The sequence below is a fragment of the Hippocampus guttulatus genome, chromosome 18 (assembly GCF_054856545.1).
Source record: "Hippocampus guttulatus isolate MCC_2025c chromosome 18, RoL_Hgut_1.0, whole genome shotgun sequence".
Taxonomy (NCBI): domain Eukaryota; kingdom Metazoa; phylum Chordata; class Actinopteri; order Syngnathiformes; family Syngnathidae; genus Hippocampus; species Hippocampus guttulatus.
This window is the reverse complement of record NC_141278.1, coordinates 433,949-449,301: the sequence shown is the minus strand read 5'-3', so window position 1 is coordinate 449,301 and position 15,353 is coordinate 433,949. Positions and strand designations below refer to the sequence as shown.

The following is a 15,353-nucleotide window of genomic DNA, read 5'->3' as shown; positions in this document are numbered from 1 at the left end:
TCTCCCTTAAAATGCACGTAGACATTGCCCGGATGCGATATGACTGCACATCACAGCACATTCGCAGATGATTAAATTCAAAGGCTGGCTGACAACTTGGCACCCGGATGCATTTTTTCATCTGCGCGGCTGTGCTAGGAAAGTATGCGGGTTAAACCGGCTCTGAGAGCGTCAAAGAACTGTTAGCGAATCTCGTCTCGGATTTCAAACGCTTCTATTGCCTGTTCCGAATTTCAGGCTTTCTTGCACTCCGCTTCCCTTTTTGTCTGTAATCGACCTGCTCCGGCTGCTGCGAAGAACACTTTCAAGTTGTTTGAACAAGTGGCGAAGCACGCGCTTCAAATGAAAAAGTCATTGCATCAGAATACCGTGCCGATGACCGAATGCCACAGGGCGCGTGCATACGTCGTTGGAGATCAGCAGCATTCCACATCGCAAACCAAAACTAGAGAACAATTCTGCTTACCCATCTCCGCGTAAAGACTTGGGCAGACACTACGGGCTATTTCAAATCTGTTCACGATGCCGTTTCTTGACTAATGCGCGAATTATTTCTGTCTTGTGACCCGTTGTAACTGTCATATGCTTGTGCAGGAGTTTTTTGCCTCACTCAAATTATCCTCAAATGAGGGTAGTTCGAGCGTGGGGTTTTTTTTCTCCCCCTCTCCCTCCCTTGTTTCTTTCTGACTTTCGGGTTGAGTGAACGCTGGCGCGTTTTGGCTGCCGCTGCTCAACCCGTATTGTTTTGTGTTTTTTGTTATTGTAAAGTGTCCTCGGGTGTCTTGAAAGGCGCTTATAAATAAAATCTATTATTATTATTATTGCGATGCGATCGCAAGTAATGAACCCCCCCACCCCCAAAGGTTGACGTAAATCTCGCACCACTGTACAGTCCAGTCGTCCTGTACTTCCTTCGTCATTCGCGCGCGTCCCAAACATTGCGACCAGCTCCGTCCCGTCCCGTCAATTCGTCAGACGAGTTGGACAAACGCGCAAGGACCACGTCGGGTGACGCCGTGGCCGCCGTCACGCACATCGCCCTGTTACCTTTTTCACGTCGTAATAAAGCGCCGGCTGCCTCAATCCGCGGCGAGGTGATTATTTTTTTTTCATTTATGTGACGATCGAGACAACTCGGAGTCACGAAATCCAAAAGATACAAACGCCGGTCGGCGCTTTCGTCCGCCAGCGCGAATCGGAGGAGGCCGTAGAAAACAGGGACGGCGCGAGCTCGGAGCTCAGGGGGTGCCCCCGCCTGCCCCTCCGGCATTTGACTTGATATAGTTGAGGAGATATCCATGAATTCTTTTCTCCGAACCCCGCAGCCGCGCTCGGTGGCAAACGGAAACGTTTTGCCCGCCGGCCCCTAAAAAAGGTCCGGCGGGCGGCCATGGCCGCGCTGTACGTCGGCGATCTGCACGCGGACGTGACGGAAGCCGTCCTTTATGAACGACTGAGCCGAGTGGGGGTCATTTTGTCCATCCGCGTGTGTCGGGACGCGATGACCGGCCGCTCGCTGGGCTACGCCTGCGTCAACTTCCAGCAGCTCGCAGACGGTAAATCGGGAACGACGCAAACGTCGGCGACGCGGTCGGCCCGCGGGCCTCGCCGTCTACGGCTTCCGGCTTTCGGTCTTTGGCCGTACGCCCGAAAAGTCACCGGCCGAGCGGCAGCTCGATGAGCGGGAAAACCGACGAAGGAAGAACGTGGCGGTGGCCCCCCTGCGTTTTTCACATCCAGTTTTGTTGTTTTTCTTCTTCCCACAGCCGAACACGCGCTGGACACGATGAACTTTGACCTGATCAAGGGTCAGCCCATGCGCATCATGTGGTGGCAGCGGGACCCTTCGCTGAGGAAGAGCGGCGTGGGCAACGTCTTCATCAAGAACTTGGACCGCTCCATCGACAACAACGTCCTGTACGACATTTTCTCCTTCTTCGGCAACATCTTGTCCGGCAAGGTACGGAGGGAGGAACGTCTCCGCGGCTTCGCCGCTCTCCCGACACGGAAAGCTCCATCCCCCCCGGCGGGCGCCGTCGCCGACGACTTGCGTTGTGCCGCAGGTGGCGTGCGACGAGAACGGCTCCAAAGGCTACGGCTTCGTGCACTTTGAGACTCGGGAGGCGGCCGAGAGAGCCATCGGCGAGATGAACGGCAAGCTTATCAAAGAGCGAAAAATGTACGTTCTTCGAATGACTCGGAGGCGCCCCCCTTTTCCGCCGCCGCGGTGTTTTTACCAAACCGCGCTAGCGCCGCACGTTTGCCGTTCGCGCGCCCCCCCCCCCCCCCCCCCCCCCCGGGCGAGGCGTCCGGAAAACCCCCCATTTCGCACCTCCTTCGCTCTCTCTTCCCGGACGTTTTCCCACTTGCCCGTCTCGTCCGTCCAATCAGATTTGTGGGTCACTTCAAATCGCGCAAGGAGCGCGAGGCCGAGCTGGCGGTCCGAGCCAAGGAGTTCACCAACGTCTACGTGAAGAACTTTGGCGACGGCGTGGACGACGGCGCGCTGAGGGACATCTTCGGCACGTACGGTCAGTCACGCGGTCGGCGGGGCGGCGGCGGCGGCGGCGTCGCCGAGGCCCCGCCTCCATTGCGGACTCTCCCGTGGCGCCCAGGGAACACCACCAGCGCCCGCGTGATGACGGACGAGCGCGGCTCGTGTCGAGGCTTCGGCTTCGTCAGCTTCGCCAGGCACGAGGACGCCCGCAAGGTAAAGCGCCGTCGAGCGTTTATCTGGCGGCTGGGCTCTTTCTCGCAAACGCTCGGGCTCGCTCCCCCCCCCCAGGCTGTCGACGAAATGAACGGGAAGGAATTCCGCGGCAGGAACATCTACGTCAGCCGCGCCCAAAAGAAGGCGGAGCGGCAGGCCGAGCTCCGGCGCAAGTTTGAGCGGATGAAGCGAGATCGCCTCTCGCGTTACCAGGTCGGTTTTCACCCGAGCGCGGCGGAAGCCCTTTTCGCCCGGGGGGGGGGGGGGGGACGGAAGGCGGGACCACCCCGAACGTGGCGGCTTTTGCCCTCCGGGCCGTCCGACGTCGCGACTCTCCGGAAACGCCGAGGGGATGAAATCCCGAGCGGCGATGCTGCGCCGTCATCTCCATTTCGCCCCCGCAGGGTGTCAACTTGTACGTGAAGAACCTCGACGACGGCATCGACGACGAGCGGCTGCGGGAAGAATTTTCTCCCTTCGGCGTCATCACCAGCGCCAAGGTACGGCCCGGCCCGCCAAGGTACGGCCCGCGGGGCTTTCGCTCTCCGACCGGGGCTGCCGCCGTGTGTCCAGGTGATGACGCAGGGCGGGCGCAGCAGAGGCTTCGGCTTCGTAAGCTTCTCGTCCCCGGAGGAGGCGGGCGAGGCGGCGGCGGAGATGAACGGCCGCATCGTGGCCGCCAAGCCGCTCTACGTGGCGCCGGTGCAGAGGAAGGAGGAGCGGCGGGCCTACCTGACGCGGCAGTACATCCGACGCATGAGCGACGCGCCGCCCGCGCCCGAGCGGGTCGTCGACGCTTACCGGGCGGCGCCGGCGGCTTACTTGCTAGCTCCCGCCCCTCAGGCGCAGAACCGGAACGCCGCCTACTTTCCGCAGCCGTGTCCCGAGCCCCGTTGGGCCGCGGCAGGTACCCGCCGACCGCGCGCTTTGACGGTCGCTTGAAAAAAAACCCGCGGCCGCCAAGTTTTTCAGTCTTTCCGGAATTTGAGCCGCGCCGTCGGGAGTCGAGCGGCGCGGCTCGCCCGGGAGGGAGGGGCGCTCGTCGCTCCCGTGCCCGTTTGGCCCTTTCACCCTACGCCGCCTTCTCGCCTAGACTACCGGGACGCGGCCGCCTGCGCGCGCACCTCGGCGCCGAGCCCCCCCGGTTTGGCTTCGGGGCGCCCCGCCTCCCGGGGCCCTCGCGGGATCTCCGCCCGGCGCGCCGGTCAGTCCCCGTTGATCTCGCGGTCGGAAAAGTGCCGGCCGCTTGCAAATCTCTGTCCTTGCAGCGTCCCGGAGTCTGAGCCCCCGAGCCCGGTCCCCGCTCTCCTCCGTCTGCGCGCTTCCTCGATACAAGTACGGGGGGGCGATCGGTGGCCCTTCGGACCCCCCGCCGCCGCCGCCGCACGCGCAGGTAAGAGACGCCCTTTGAACCGCGCGTGTCAACACCGAGACTTCCAAATTTGGCCCCCAAAAACGCAACGTGAGATTGAACATCCACGACTATCGGGCGTAGATGCCCCCCCCCCTCCTTTCCCACAAAAAAAGTCTCACAGTGCCACGTTTCAAAAGACACAAGAAGATTTGCTATTTTGTTTGGAAATTGCCATTTAAGGTTCATTTTTTTGGGGGGGGGGGGTCCATTTCTATGGACCTTCAAAGACGTAAAACGCTTCAAAATTCAGCCGCGCCACCCCTTCCCTCGGCATCGTATTTTTTGTGGAAACGTGTGCCACAAGAAAGTGCAGGGGCGCGCGACGACGCTCTGCGGGACTCCGTCGCTAGGACGTAGCCCGTGGCCGCCATGAGTATGGCGGCCACGAGGGAGGCGCCGTTTGTGGCGCGGCGTCGGCACATCTACGTTTGCCGCTTGTTTTTTCCCTCCGCAGCCCGCCGGCCGCGCTCCCGAGCCCCTGACGGCCTCCGTGTTGGCTTCCGCCCCCCCGCCGGAGCAGAAGCAGATGTTGGGTGAGTCCGCGCGCCGCGTCTTCCCGCCGCGCATCGTGGGGACAAGTCGCCCCCCCGGAGACAATTTAGCCTGCGAAAATGATATTTCCGAGTCGCGTCCGTCCACGGAAAGTTTGGTCATTTTCTTCCCGCGCAACCATTTGAGGTTCTTTTGGGTTCCTTTCTCGGTCCTTCAAAGACAAAGTGACGGCTACCTCCCAAGTCGCTTACCGATGTGAAATTTCCAGCGAGGAATAACCTTGGGGAGAAGCCGCGCCCGCGGCCGTCCGGTCCATGGCCCGCTTTCCAAACGGCCGTCCTCTCTTTTTCCCTCCCAGGTGAGTGTTTGTTCCCGCTCATCCGGAGCACGCATCCGGACCTGGCGGGGAAGATCACCGGCATGTTACTGGAGATCGACAACTCGGAGCTGCTCCACATGCTGGAGTCGCCGGAGTCGCTGGCGTCCAAGGTGAGACGCCGCCAAACCCGACCGGTACCGCACCGCCATAGCAAAATGGCAGTCGGCCCAAACACCCAACGGCTTGTCGGTCGTCGCAGGTGGACGAGGCCGTGGCCGTCCTTCAGGCTCATCGGGCCAAGGGGTCGTCCCGGAAGGCTTACTGAAGCCCAACCCGACCACAAGACGGCCTCGGTAGGGAAGCCGCACGCATGATGTGAAAAGGGATCGAGCCGAGGAGGCTTTTTTTTTTTTTTTTTTTCTTCTCCTGGGATACATTTTGTGATTTTTCTCATCAGAACGAGAGCGTCGTCAAGTTGTGATGCGCGGATGGCCGTGAGGGAGCCCAGCCCGACGCATCCGAGTCAGTAGAAAACATCGGGAGCCCATCAGGACAAATCGGGATCGTCAACAGCAGAATATACTAAACGGCAACAAAAATCGGAATACCACTTCAACCTGGGGGGGCCTGGGGGGGGGGGCACACCAGCAAACAAAGCATAAAATATGAAATCAAAAGAAAATAAAAATGACCATCAATGCCACTGGCCAAATTAAATGACGGAAATGGAAATATTTTTCTATGGAGTTTTACAGTGAGTCTTTTGTGCCCTGGTAGATTTTGTATTTGTACTCAGTTGAAACGGTTGAGCTTTGACAAGTCGGCCCGTATTTTCATTTTTTTTCTCTATGTGCTTATTGACTAAATGGTCTCGCGTCGTTTGTGGGCCCTTTTGTATTTGTTTGAATTGGCGACGTGTTGTCGATTTGAGTCTTTTTCTTCACGTTGCCAGAAGATTGAGAAAACCAAATTGACTTGTTGCATGAAGATCCGCGTCGGTTGGAGTGAGGCTGAGGCGCTTTGCTCCAAGCGGACAAACGCACATTCTTTTTTTCTTTTTTTCCAGCTTGGTGTGAACGACCCCGTGCCCATCTCGATTTCTTTTTAACCGAGCGTCCTTTTGTATTCATGGACAGTTTCGAGTACTTGTATGTTTTTCTTGAGAGCAATAAGAGGCATTGATTTGATTTAGCCTATTTGTTCAAGTGGGCGATGCACCCGCTGACTGACCCCCCCACCCCCCAAGCCTCCTGTGCATTTATGTACTGTTTGAGAGACGAAAGAAGACCTCTATTTGTTTTTTGCAACAGCATTGAAATGGTTTGAGCAGTTAACACGTTGTCCTTGTGTAGTTTTTGTTGTTGAACCCCCCCCCCCCCCCCCCCCCGACATGTTTTGGGTGTCTAAAAGCCTAATTGACGCCGCGTTGAGCCGACGCCCCGGTCACCGAGGAAAAGGGGCCACGCGGCTGTGTTTGAAGCTTTTATTGCACTTCCTGAGTTAGTTTTGGGGAGCGAGTCCTCCCTCGGCCAAAGGTACAGAAAGACGTCGGGAGCCGGTCCATGATGGCGGAAGCTTTAGTTGGTCAGGGCCTTGGCCTGCTCGGTCAGCTGCCTGAGGATGGCCTCCATCTGCTCCTGGAAGCGGAGCACCACGGGCTGCATCTGCGCCTGGAAGTTGGCGGCCACGGGCTCCAGCTGCTCCTGCACGCTGGCGGCGGCCGCCTTCATCTGCTCCTGGACTTTGCTCATCATGGGCTCAAACTGGTTCCTCTGCTGCTGCAGGTAGGTCCTGCCACACGCGCGAGGGACGTCAGCGGCGCCTCCCCCGGGGACGGACGGCCCGCCCGCCCGCGTTTCGCTCGTACTCACTGAGCCTGGCTGCCCAACTCCTGCGTGTTGATCAACTTGCTCAGCTCTTCCGTCATTTTGTTCTTGATCTCCTCGAATTTCTGGCTGATCATTTCCATCTCGCCGGCGTCCGCGGCGAGGCTCCCTGCGTAAGCCGGCGCGTTTTAGTGGGTGCCTTGCTTTTTGGTTTTGGTTTTGCTTGGGCTGAAACTACCTTGAGCCAGAGCGATCGCGACAAAGGCGGCGATGAGGACTTTCATGGTTGCGGATTGGGTGAGACCTGGGAAGAAACAAATTGCTTTTTGGGTCAAAGCGATGCAACCCCGCTGGCGTTCATCGTCGTCTGCGCGGGTTGGGTTCGGGGAGATTTCTGGATTGACACAAGTCTTAATCATCACAACGATTCGCGCAATTTTTAGCCGCCTTTTTTTTTTGAAGAATCGACCACAAGAGAACAAGCCGTCGGAATCATCGTGTGAGAATACTCGCCGACCAATGAGATCGATGTGGATGACGAGCGGAACGGAGCGCACCTGGAGCACGGGAAGATCCGGACCGGTTGGTGGCTCCTTGCCGGCTCGGAATCCTTCTTATAGCCACTCGGTCGGGCGGGGGGCAGCGGTGTGGCTCCTGGTGGCGATTGGACGAGATGACGGACATCTAAATGCCATTGGACGCTTTGCGGTGCTGACAAAACATGGTCGTGACCCTTGTTGCTCCGAGTGCCACTTGGCCAAAGTGAGCCAAAGTCCAACTGCGCGTGTGTCGGCGTGTTTGCGTGTGGGAGGGCTTGCAGTTGTGTTATCGTGCTGACTGAACCGAGCACTGTCGGTGACTTGTCGGTGAACGATGACGCAGAGGCCGGTACCTTTCGTCCTGCCACATCAGCTTGCAAACAAACACCTTGCATCATTTCCTCATCGCTGACTTCAGATGATTTTTTTTTTCCCTTCATTTTGGGCCATTTCAGCTGTCACGAGGACTCGAATTCTGACAAGTTGTCTCATTGATGCACGGTGGCGTTTGAAAACAAGTGATTATTCCTCTCCTAGGTGCTCTTGTCAATCTATTGCTACCGTGCGATGGCAATGACGATCACATAAAACAGCAATGGCCACCATTAAATAAGTTCAGAGTGTCGCACAACATTTGCGAATGAGAGCAGCAGTAGTCGTCGCAACGTTTGTTTTCAATGGTCTTCCTCGCCTGGAGCTTAATTCTAATGCGGCGTGATATGAAATTGCTCCAACAAGACGTAAACTTCCACCTTTGCTTGCCAGGTGTCCTATTTGCTCTCTATCTTTATGGCCCCTTGTAAAAAAAAAAAAAAAAAAAGTCATTAATTTGCCGATCGCACTCCTGGCCAGCCTTTGCTATTGATTTTTTTTTTTTCCAACGCCAGGAGACCACATGTGCTCGTAAACAAAACCTCTGGCAAAAAGAAAAACGTTTAATGAAAGCCAGATGTTGAGCATTGTGGGAATGCGCAGCATGTTGGAGATTTTTTAGTGGGGACTGGGGGGTGTCTTATCGTGTCCAGCACTGGCAATCTGCACACGTGACTACATGTAATCATCCAAATATCTGATGGGGTTTTTTGGGGGGCATGTTTCTAAAGATTACATGTAAACTGCTCCCGGATTGTGACGACGCTTCCGTGCAGCCTTTGTTGTTGTTGCTTTAAGTTGGAAAAACCACTTGCCCATTCAGACTGACAAGTGAACAAAATGGACCTAAAAAGACAAAAAGCAAAAGGTGCCCAAAATCTTTGTGTGAATGACTTTTTGGTGTATCTACTCCCCATCGACATTTCTCTTCAGCTTTGTCCTCCTCAGTCCGACTGTCTTCGGAGGCTGAACTTTTAAGTTTGCCTTTGAAGGACCACTTGCGATGGACCCCAAAATGGCCGCTTCAAACCAAGTGGCAGTTTGTTCATGTTTGCAGGCTCGGGTTCTGAAGACTTTTTGGGGCACCAACTCATGGAGACCGACCTAACCCAATTCCATGTTGTGAGACAGAATTTCCAAAACATAGGCAAAATGGAGGCCTAACGGAACCCGATATGTGCATTGACATCATCTCGATCGCAATGTGGATCTCTTTAAAACAATGTTCCATCTTTCCTCCTCTGGCGTCCTACCAGACCGCAGAAAGAATAAACACTTATAGACATGGGGGGGGGGGTGTTATGCAGGGGCCAGGTCCCATTTCCTCCTGCTTTTTCCATCACAAAGTTGACGGTCTTTGAGTCTCAAAGGTGGACGCCATTATCGTCATTTTCCATTGTCACGTTGTGGTAGTCTGTTAAATGAAAACATGGTGCATTGTGTAAAGTTGCGGTGAGGGAGGCACATTTGTAGGCCAGACTGGAACGAACAAGAGTGGGCTCGGATTTCTTGCCCTAATATTTCCCACTTTCCAATGCCGCCTTCAAGTCACGTACGAAAATCGGCAAAGTCAATATTTACCTGGGGACTAAATGTTTTATTCGTTGGAAAGTTACACAATTTAAATAATTGTGCACACAATGTAGCCGATATGTGATATATTGTCTTGTCGTGAGACGTGCGAATGAAAAAAGGTGGTGTGAATTGTTTTTGATGTAGTCGTAGGTTTTACGTGGCGTCCCTGAAAGCAACTGGACGAGCCGTCCAAGCAGGCAGGATGCAGACCAGAAGAACAGTCAAGTACAGTTCGGGTTTCCTGGCGGACAAAGCCCAGTTCAATTCCGTTGAATCTTTTTTTTTTTTCGTCTAACCACAACCGAACGTCTGCTCTGTCGGTACCGACTCCACCCAGACCCGATTCGACCGTCGCGTTTGGACTATGGAATCTCACGTCCTCCCGGTCCATATCCGCCCTCAGCGGCTCCAGCCGGGGATCGGATACGGTTCGGGGCCGAGCGGCAGTGGAACGCTCCGCTCCTCCTCCGCGTCGTCGTCTCTCCGGCCCGGAGTGACGGTGCCCATCCCTCCACTGTTGCCGTCGCCGCCGTCGCTGGCCGCCTGCTCGGGGCCTCCGCCGCCCCCGCCGCCGCTCCAGCTCCACAGCCTGTACGGCGGAGGCGGAGGAGTTGGCCTGGCTCTCCCCGCCACTGGCCACTCTAATCCCGGCAACCCGGGGGTGTTGAAGGAGGCGGTGGAGGCGGTGGTCCGCAGTTTTGCCAAGCACACGCAGGGCTACGGGCGAGGTAAGCACTTTAATAGACCTTTTGAACACACTTTATGGACCTCTCAACTTTTGGGGTCCAGGGAGAAATTATTCCAACCCCCCCCCCCCCCCCCCGCTCCTCTCGAAAATCGAACGCCAATGAAAATTACTACGTGTGCCCCTAATTTGCTTCTCAAACTTTTTTACACCAAGTACCATCCAAAAAAACCAACAAAAAACAAGAATACATTTGCACTTAAATAATGAACAAACTCAAATGTATTCCACACGAAAGTTACATTAAGAATATACTGTAATAGTGGTTTGAAAACACAGTTCTTCGTGATTATATGTTCTCCACTTAAAGGTTCAACTCAAGTGAAGAATAGCTGCTTCACATGTGCTTGCTCTACTTGGAAAGTAAAAAAAAAAAAACAGACAAAACTTAAAAAGGCTAAAACTCCATGCATTCTCATGTTTGGTAGCATTCCGTCTGTATTTAATTCAGTCATATTGTCGCCTACCACTAGAGGGAGTGCGCGTGGCATTTTGTCTTTTAATGTAACGGAATACAAATGCCTGTACAGTACCTGTACTCCATTTTCATTTCTACAGCACTGTGTTCCCAAAATTAAATGTTAAATGTACTTTTATTAAACTTCTCAACTAATATTCTACAACATGACCTTTTGCTCCGCCAAATGTCTTTTCTGTTTAGACACCTGGACTGAAATGCCACTCTCGGGTACTTTATGCAAGACTGTTAATTTTGTTTGATATCAGGAAAAAAAAGAAGTACAAATCAAAGAGAGAACCAAGTCACATTTTTTTTTCCAGGATGAAGTCGTATCATGATATGAAAGTCAAAGTTGAAATGTTCTCAGTTCTTAGAAAAGTAGGTCTTTCGTCCTGGAAAGAAAAGCTTTATTCTTGATAAAATGCACTTTGTTTTTGCGCTTCATTCCCCAATTGTGCTCATTTCAGGTCTATTACCGCGTCAGTGTAACATGTGTTCTAATTCATTATCGGATTAACTGCTGAGGCTTAAACAGGGATTACATGAAAGATCGATAAGCTTCTACAGTCGTTTTGAACAACGCACAACCGCGAGCGTCTCCAAAATGATTATTCTTATGAATGTCCTGTTTTAGTGTTTCATTCTAGTTATTAGTTTGTTGATATTCCATATTTTCTTGTGCTTGGAGTCAGCCAATCCTCCATGAAGCATCTCCAGTTGTCTCCGGACTGCCGCCGCTCGCCTCGTAAAAGGGAGCGCGTGACTCCTACTCCCTTCAGCGGCTCATTTTAGAGTTTGTTGAAGATTCTGTCCTTTGTTTTCAAATCTTGAAGTGGCATCGGCCTGCGCACCGGACACCTTGAGAAGGTAGCGAGAACTAAGTCCAGTTGAGTGTTCTTTGCCGTGGTTGTACTTTGCGTAGAACTGCGTTGCATGGTCACCGCAGGTGTACTTCATAAAAAGCGTCCAGTGACTGGAATCAAACATAGTGCTTCAAACGCTGAATAATAATCATCCCGATTGTAATAACGGGGATATGGATCATCATTATAGGCTCAGGAAAAGTCCGCGGTCGACGGTGCACATCTTCCACCGTCATCCGGCCAAGTGCTCGACGCGGACCGCCCACGTTGGCACCCTGCCGCCACTTTTGACACCGCTATCGTATCGTGCTGCTGGGCCCATCCAAACCCCTTTTTTTTTTTTTTTTTTGCATCCTTTTATGCTAATCCGGAGCCGCGCCTGTCGCTGCCCCACACCCTCATGATTCGCAGTGGTGGGAAGGAAGCAAGTGCAATATTCCGTTACTGTTGCCGAGCACATTTCTGAAGCATCTGTCATTTAATTCGGCGCCTGAAAAATTCCCCAAAGTGCCGGTCCTTTGTTTTTGAGTCTCATTTCAGATCCTGTGCATTCTTTGAAACTTCACCGAATCGGTCGATTGCTTTTCTTTCACGAGTATCTGTACACTGAGCCGAGCGCCTTTGCACCTGCGCTCACGAAGCTTCTCCTCTCCTCTGCGGTGTGTCGCGGTTGAGCGCAGTCAACGTGGTGGAGGCCTTACAGGAGTTCTGGCAGATGAAGCTGAGCCGCGGCGCCGACCTGCGCAACGGAGCGCTGGTGGTGTACGAGATGGTGGCGGCCAGCGGCCCGCCGTACGTCTGCTACGTGAGCCTCCCGGGGGGCAGCTGCTTCGGAAGTTTCCAGGTAACGGAGCCTTCGCTCGACTCTCGTCTTTCCGAAGCAAACGCGCCTCGAGACGTTTTATCCCTGCGTTTATTTCTTTTTACAGTTCTGCCCCACCAAGGCGGAGGCCCGACGCAGCGCCGCCAAGATCGCCCTCATGAACTCCGTTTTTAACGAGCACCCGTCGCGACGCATCACCAACGACTTCATCGAGAAGAGCGTCGGGGAGGCCTTGGCTTCCTTCAACGTAAGTCGGCGGCCGCCGACGTCGAGCGGCGGACGCCTTCCCCGTCAAACGCGCCGCGTCCCCCGCGCGTCATTGGCGGAGTCGGCCGCCCCTGACGCGCGGCTCCTCGCGAATCGCAAATTGGCGCCGCGGCAAAGCCGCGTTGGCCTGCGGCTCCCGCGCCGGATGCGTTTGTCGGCCATCTTTTTCAAAATGCCAAGTATGCGAGCTCTTCCGTACATCCCAATCGTAGCGTTTGCCGCAGGGAAACAGAGAGGAGGCCGACAACCCCAATACAGGAATCGGGGCCTTCCGCTTCATGCTGGAATCCAACAAAGGCAAATCAATGCTGGAATTTCAGGTGCGTCACCGAGCGGCGGCGACTCGTAAACAGGTTGGGACTTGCGGATTTGCATCATATGCATGTGCGTGGGTGTGTGTGTGTTCACCGTACAGGAGCTGATGACCGTCTTCCAGCTCCTCCACTGGAACGGAAGCCTGAAAGCCATGAGGGAGCGCCAGTGTTCCCGTCAGGTAGCAAAGCCATTGTCACCGAGATGAGAGACCTGAAAATGAGAAGCGTCTTTGAACAATTTCCAGTCTAAGATCTTAAAAGGAAGCCGCGCACCGTCGCGATTGTCATTCCGGATAAGAATGAAGTTGGCACACCACAGTTGGCGTGCGCCGCTTTTCACCCCCCCCCCCCCCCAAAAAAAATAGATCCGTGGCGACGGCGAGAGTTTTTAACCGAATTGAACTTGAATTGCGGTCGGTGTCACAGGAAGTGCTGGCCCACTACTCGCACCGGGCGCTGGACGACGACATGCGCACGCAGATGGCGGCCGACTGGGTGAACCGCGAGCAGAGCGTGGCCGGCACCGTCTCCCAGGAGCTCGCGGCCACCGAGCGCGAGCTGGAGGAGGCTCGGCTGGCCGGCCGCGAGCTGCGCTACTACAAGGAGAAGAAGGACATCCTGATGTTAGCCGTGGGCCAGCTGAGCGCCGCCAACGCCGCCACGCTGCCCTCGCACTAAAAAGAGTCCTCGGGTAACGCCGCCTGAGGATGACCGCCAAATGGCAACCGGCCACAGAACGAGCCACGAGTCGGTCGTAGCTCGTTACCTTTTGGTGCCCGACGGCGTTTGTTTTTGTCCAGTTGGCCAACCAGCTGCCTGGAGTCGACATTGTTTTTGTCTCGTCTCATTCAGCCGCCTTACATTGTTGGGGAGGGAGACATCTCTCGCAGGGCCAGGCATTTTCCGGCGGCTTGGTTGGACTCGTTTTAAACAATGTTACGGTTCAATTTATGTCAAGTGACTAAAAAAGTAGTGTTGCGAAAATCAAGGTCCATACTGTGTGAACTTAAGTAGGCTCTCTCTCAGTCGGGATGTGTCGCTGAAGCATTAGACATTGGTGCCCTCTGGTGGCACTCGGGGGCATTTCAGAAAAAGCACAACCATTGCCGGGAAGAGGCGACGCTTGACTGACTGTTCGAGGGCAAGGCAACCTGATTGGAACTCTGCCTGGCGCCCGCAAAGATCCCGGCGGTCTCCCGCAACCCTAATTGTCATTTCGCCTTATTTCTCCCCATTTTCACTTTGGGCCGCGCCTTCATTCCAGAAGACGCCAACCCGCGATTCACATTGTTTACTTTTATCCCCCTAAATCACCCGCCCGCCTTTTATTATGACGGAAACGCGCAGCACAGAAAGGAGGTCGGCGGTATTATGCATGCAAATGACCTGGTGCGATTGTTTTGTCTTATTTCGGTCGCTCTGACAGCAGCTCAGGTGGAGCAGCACTTGCTTGTTGTGACTTGGAATGACTTCCATGCCATCGCAGTGTGAAGGACGCCTGCGGTACGAGTGGGACATGAGGCATTTCATGCTACAAATGTGACATAGAATTTGAACCGTCTATTTTCTCTGTGTCCAAATGATTAGGGAATTCAGATCGGGAGGTCCATCCAATTGCTCGAGTCATTTCCCTCCTGTGGTACAGACACAACATTAGATTAGGAAGGATTGAATCGTCCCCGTGACCACTCTTGAGGCATGTTTAATTCCCTACGGTCATTTTAGTTTGGGCAGAAATCGTGAACAATCGACCGTTCGTTCGGGTGATGTCATGCTCACTCTATTGGGCAGCTGAAATATTGCTCCTCTTTATACGCCCGGCCTTGCCTCTCACTTTAAGTCTTGGATGATCGTACGGTCTCTCATACGGGGTACAGTATGTCCAGGTCAGCAGGAGATATGTTACCTCAGCCGTTTCCGTCTCCTTTCTTGTTTTATTCCTGCTTCTGTTCTCCGATGCGACAGTGCGTATAAAAAGTCCATACACCCCTGCAGCTCATGGCTCGTGCTGTGATGTGACTGCAACGATGTCACAGAAAGCCTACTCGAACATCAGAACTGTGTTTGGGGCTACCCAAAGGCACTGCAAATTGTGACAGGTGTGTGCTGACTCATTGAACATGAGTTTGACTGTGATGATGTCATTCGGAGATTAGCCGAGTGCCCGATTGTAAAAAAAAAAAAAAAGGCACTCGCGACGCCTTGCTCGTTTGTTTTTATTCCCTTTACAAGAGGTACACTGCGCAAAGTTTTGAAACGATTTACCTTACTATTTTTTGTATGTTGCAAAAACCTGGCATTTGCAAAAAGGGGTGTTTGGACTTTCTCTATCCGCTGCATCTTCCGCCTTTGGCGCATGATGTTTCTGTGATGTCTTTTAACCAAACAGTATTGTTAATTTTGTAAAGGATTTCTTAAGGTCATCATGGTGTGTATTTTATATGCCCGTTTTTGTATTCACTGTTTATACATTTAGTAGATTTATATAGAATAAAATACACAATGATCCATATTTACACACGCAACGTTTCACCTTCTTTCGATGTCATGTCAAATTGACTTTCGTGCGCTTCCCAGCCATTGTTATCAGGCGCACACTTGCTGGCGAGATGACAAAGCTCGGGCTCCGTCCGG

The 15,353-nt window shown here is 53.8% G+C and overlaps 3 protein-coding genes across 6 annotated transcripts; 2 read left to right on the top strand and 1 right to left on the bottom strand.

The window, feature by feature from the left end:
- Positions 1-1,113: 1,113 nt before the first annotated feature.
- LOC147190435 (polyadenylate-binding protein 1A-like) lies at positions 1,114-5,671 on the top strand. The gene is made up of 14 exons (XM_086136804.1): positions 1,114-1,556; positions 1,767-1,960; positions 2,064-2,179; positions 2,392-2,531; positions 2,616-2,710; positions 2,786-2,923; positions 3,115-3,210; positions 3,284-3,617; positions 3,804-3,914; positions 3,979-4,103; positions 4,579-4,657; positions 4,975-5,105; positions 5,195-5,288; positions 5,393-5,671. The coding sequence occupies exons 1-13, from the start codon at positions 1,391-1,393 to the stop codon at positions 5,258-5,260; spliced, it is 1,791 nt and encodes a 596-aa protein (XP_085992930.1). The 5' UTR covers positions 1,114-1,390; the 3' UTR covers positions 5,261-5,288; positions 5,393-5,671.
- A 733-nt stretch (positions 5,672-6,404) lies between these two features.
- Positions 6,405-7,446, bottom strand: LOC147190434 (type-4 ice-structuring protein-like). 3 transcript variants are annotated; one of them, XM_086136809.1, is made up of 4 exons: positions 7,319-7,446; positions 7,000-7,065; positions 6,807-6,930; positions 6,405-6,726 (listed from the first exon to the last, which is right to left on the bottom strand). In XM_086136809.1, exons 1-4 carry the CDS (start codon positions 7,443-7,445, stop codon positions 6,513-6,515), a joined length of 531 nt encoding a protein of 176 aa, XP_085992935.1. In that variant the 5' UTR covers position 7,446; the 3' UTR covers positions 6,405-6,512. The 3 variants fall into 3 exon arrangements, with proteins under 3 accessions (XP_085992935.1, XP_085992933.1, XP_085992936.1); XM_086136807.1 differs by having other exon boundaries at positions 7,275-7,364; XM_086136810.1 differs by having other exon boundaries at positions 7,279-7,358.
- Positions 7,447-9,030: 1,584 nt separating this feature from the next.
- Positions 9,031-15,231, top strand: lix1l (limb and CNS expressed 1 like). Of its 2 annotated transcripts, none has more exons than XM_086136805.1 (6): positions 9,031-9,975; positions 11,996-12,159; positions 12,245-12,385; positions 12,618-12,725; positions 12,821-12,898; positions 13,146-15,231. In XM_086136805.1, the coding sequence occupies exons 1-6, from the start codon at positions 9,612-9,614 to the stop codon at positions 13,395-13,397; spliced, it is 1,107 nt and encodes a 368-aa protein (XP_085992931.1). In that variant the 5' UTR covers positions 9,031-9,611; the 3' UTR covers positions 13,398-15,231. The 2 variants fall into 2 exon arrangements, with proteins under 2 accessions (XP_085992931.1, XP_085992932.1); XM_086136806.1 differs by having other exon boundaries at positions 9,032-9,975; positions 12,630-12,725.
- Positions 15,232-15,353: the final 122 nt, after the last annotated feature.

What these genes read in the sequence shown, in the direction of transcription:
- LOC147190435 (XM_086136804.1), top strand. Translation starts at nt 1,391, where the DNA reads ATGGCCGCGCTGTACGTCGGCGATCTGCACGCGGACGTGACGGAAGCC. An exon ending in GCCCCGTTGGGCCGCGGCAG is followed by an intron (nt 3,618 to 3,803) that starts GTACCCGCCGAC and finishes CTTCTCGCCTAG; the next exon opens with ACTACCGGGACGCGGCCGCC. An exon ending in GGAGCAGAAGCAGATGTTGG is followed by an intron (nt 4,658 to 4,974) that starts GTGAGTCCGCGC and finishes TTTCCCTCCCAG; the next exon opens with GTGAGTGTTTGTTCCCGCTC.
- LOC147190434 (XM_086136809.1), bottom strand. Translation starts at nt 7,445, where the DNA reads ATGTCCGTCATCTCGTCCAATCGCCACCAGGAGCCACACCGCTGCCCC. An exon ending in CGGATCTTCCCGTGCTCCAG is followed by an intron (nt 7,066 to 7,318) that starts GTGCGCTCCGTT and finishes GTTTCTTCCCAG; the next exon opens with GTCTCACCCAATCCGCAACC. An exon ending in GAGTTGGGCAGCCAGGCTCA is followed by an intron (nt 6,727 to 6,806) that starts GTGAGTACGAGC and finishes CGCGTGTGGCAG; the next exon opens with GACCTACCTGCAGCAGCAGA.
- lix1l (XM_086136805.1), top strand. Translation starts at nt 9,612, where the DNA reads ATGGAATCTCACGTCCTCCCGGTCCATATCCGCCCTCAGCGGCTCCAG. An exon ending in CACGCAGGGCTACGGGCGAG is followed by an intron (nt 9,976 to 11,995) that starts GTAAGCACTTTA and finishes GGTTGAGCGCAG; the next exon opens with TCAACGTGGTGGAGGCCTTA. An exon ending in AGGCCTTGGCTTCCTTCAAC is followed by an intron (nt 12,386 to 12,617) that starts GTAAGTCGGCGG and finishes TCCCAATCGTAG; the next exon opens with CGTTTGCCGCAGGGAAACAG.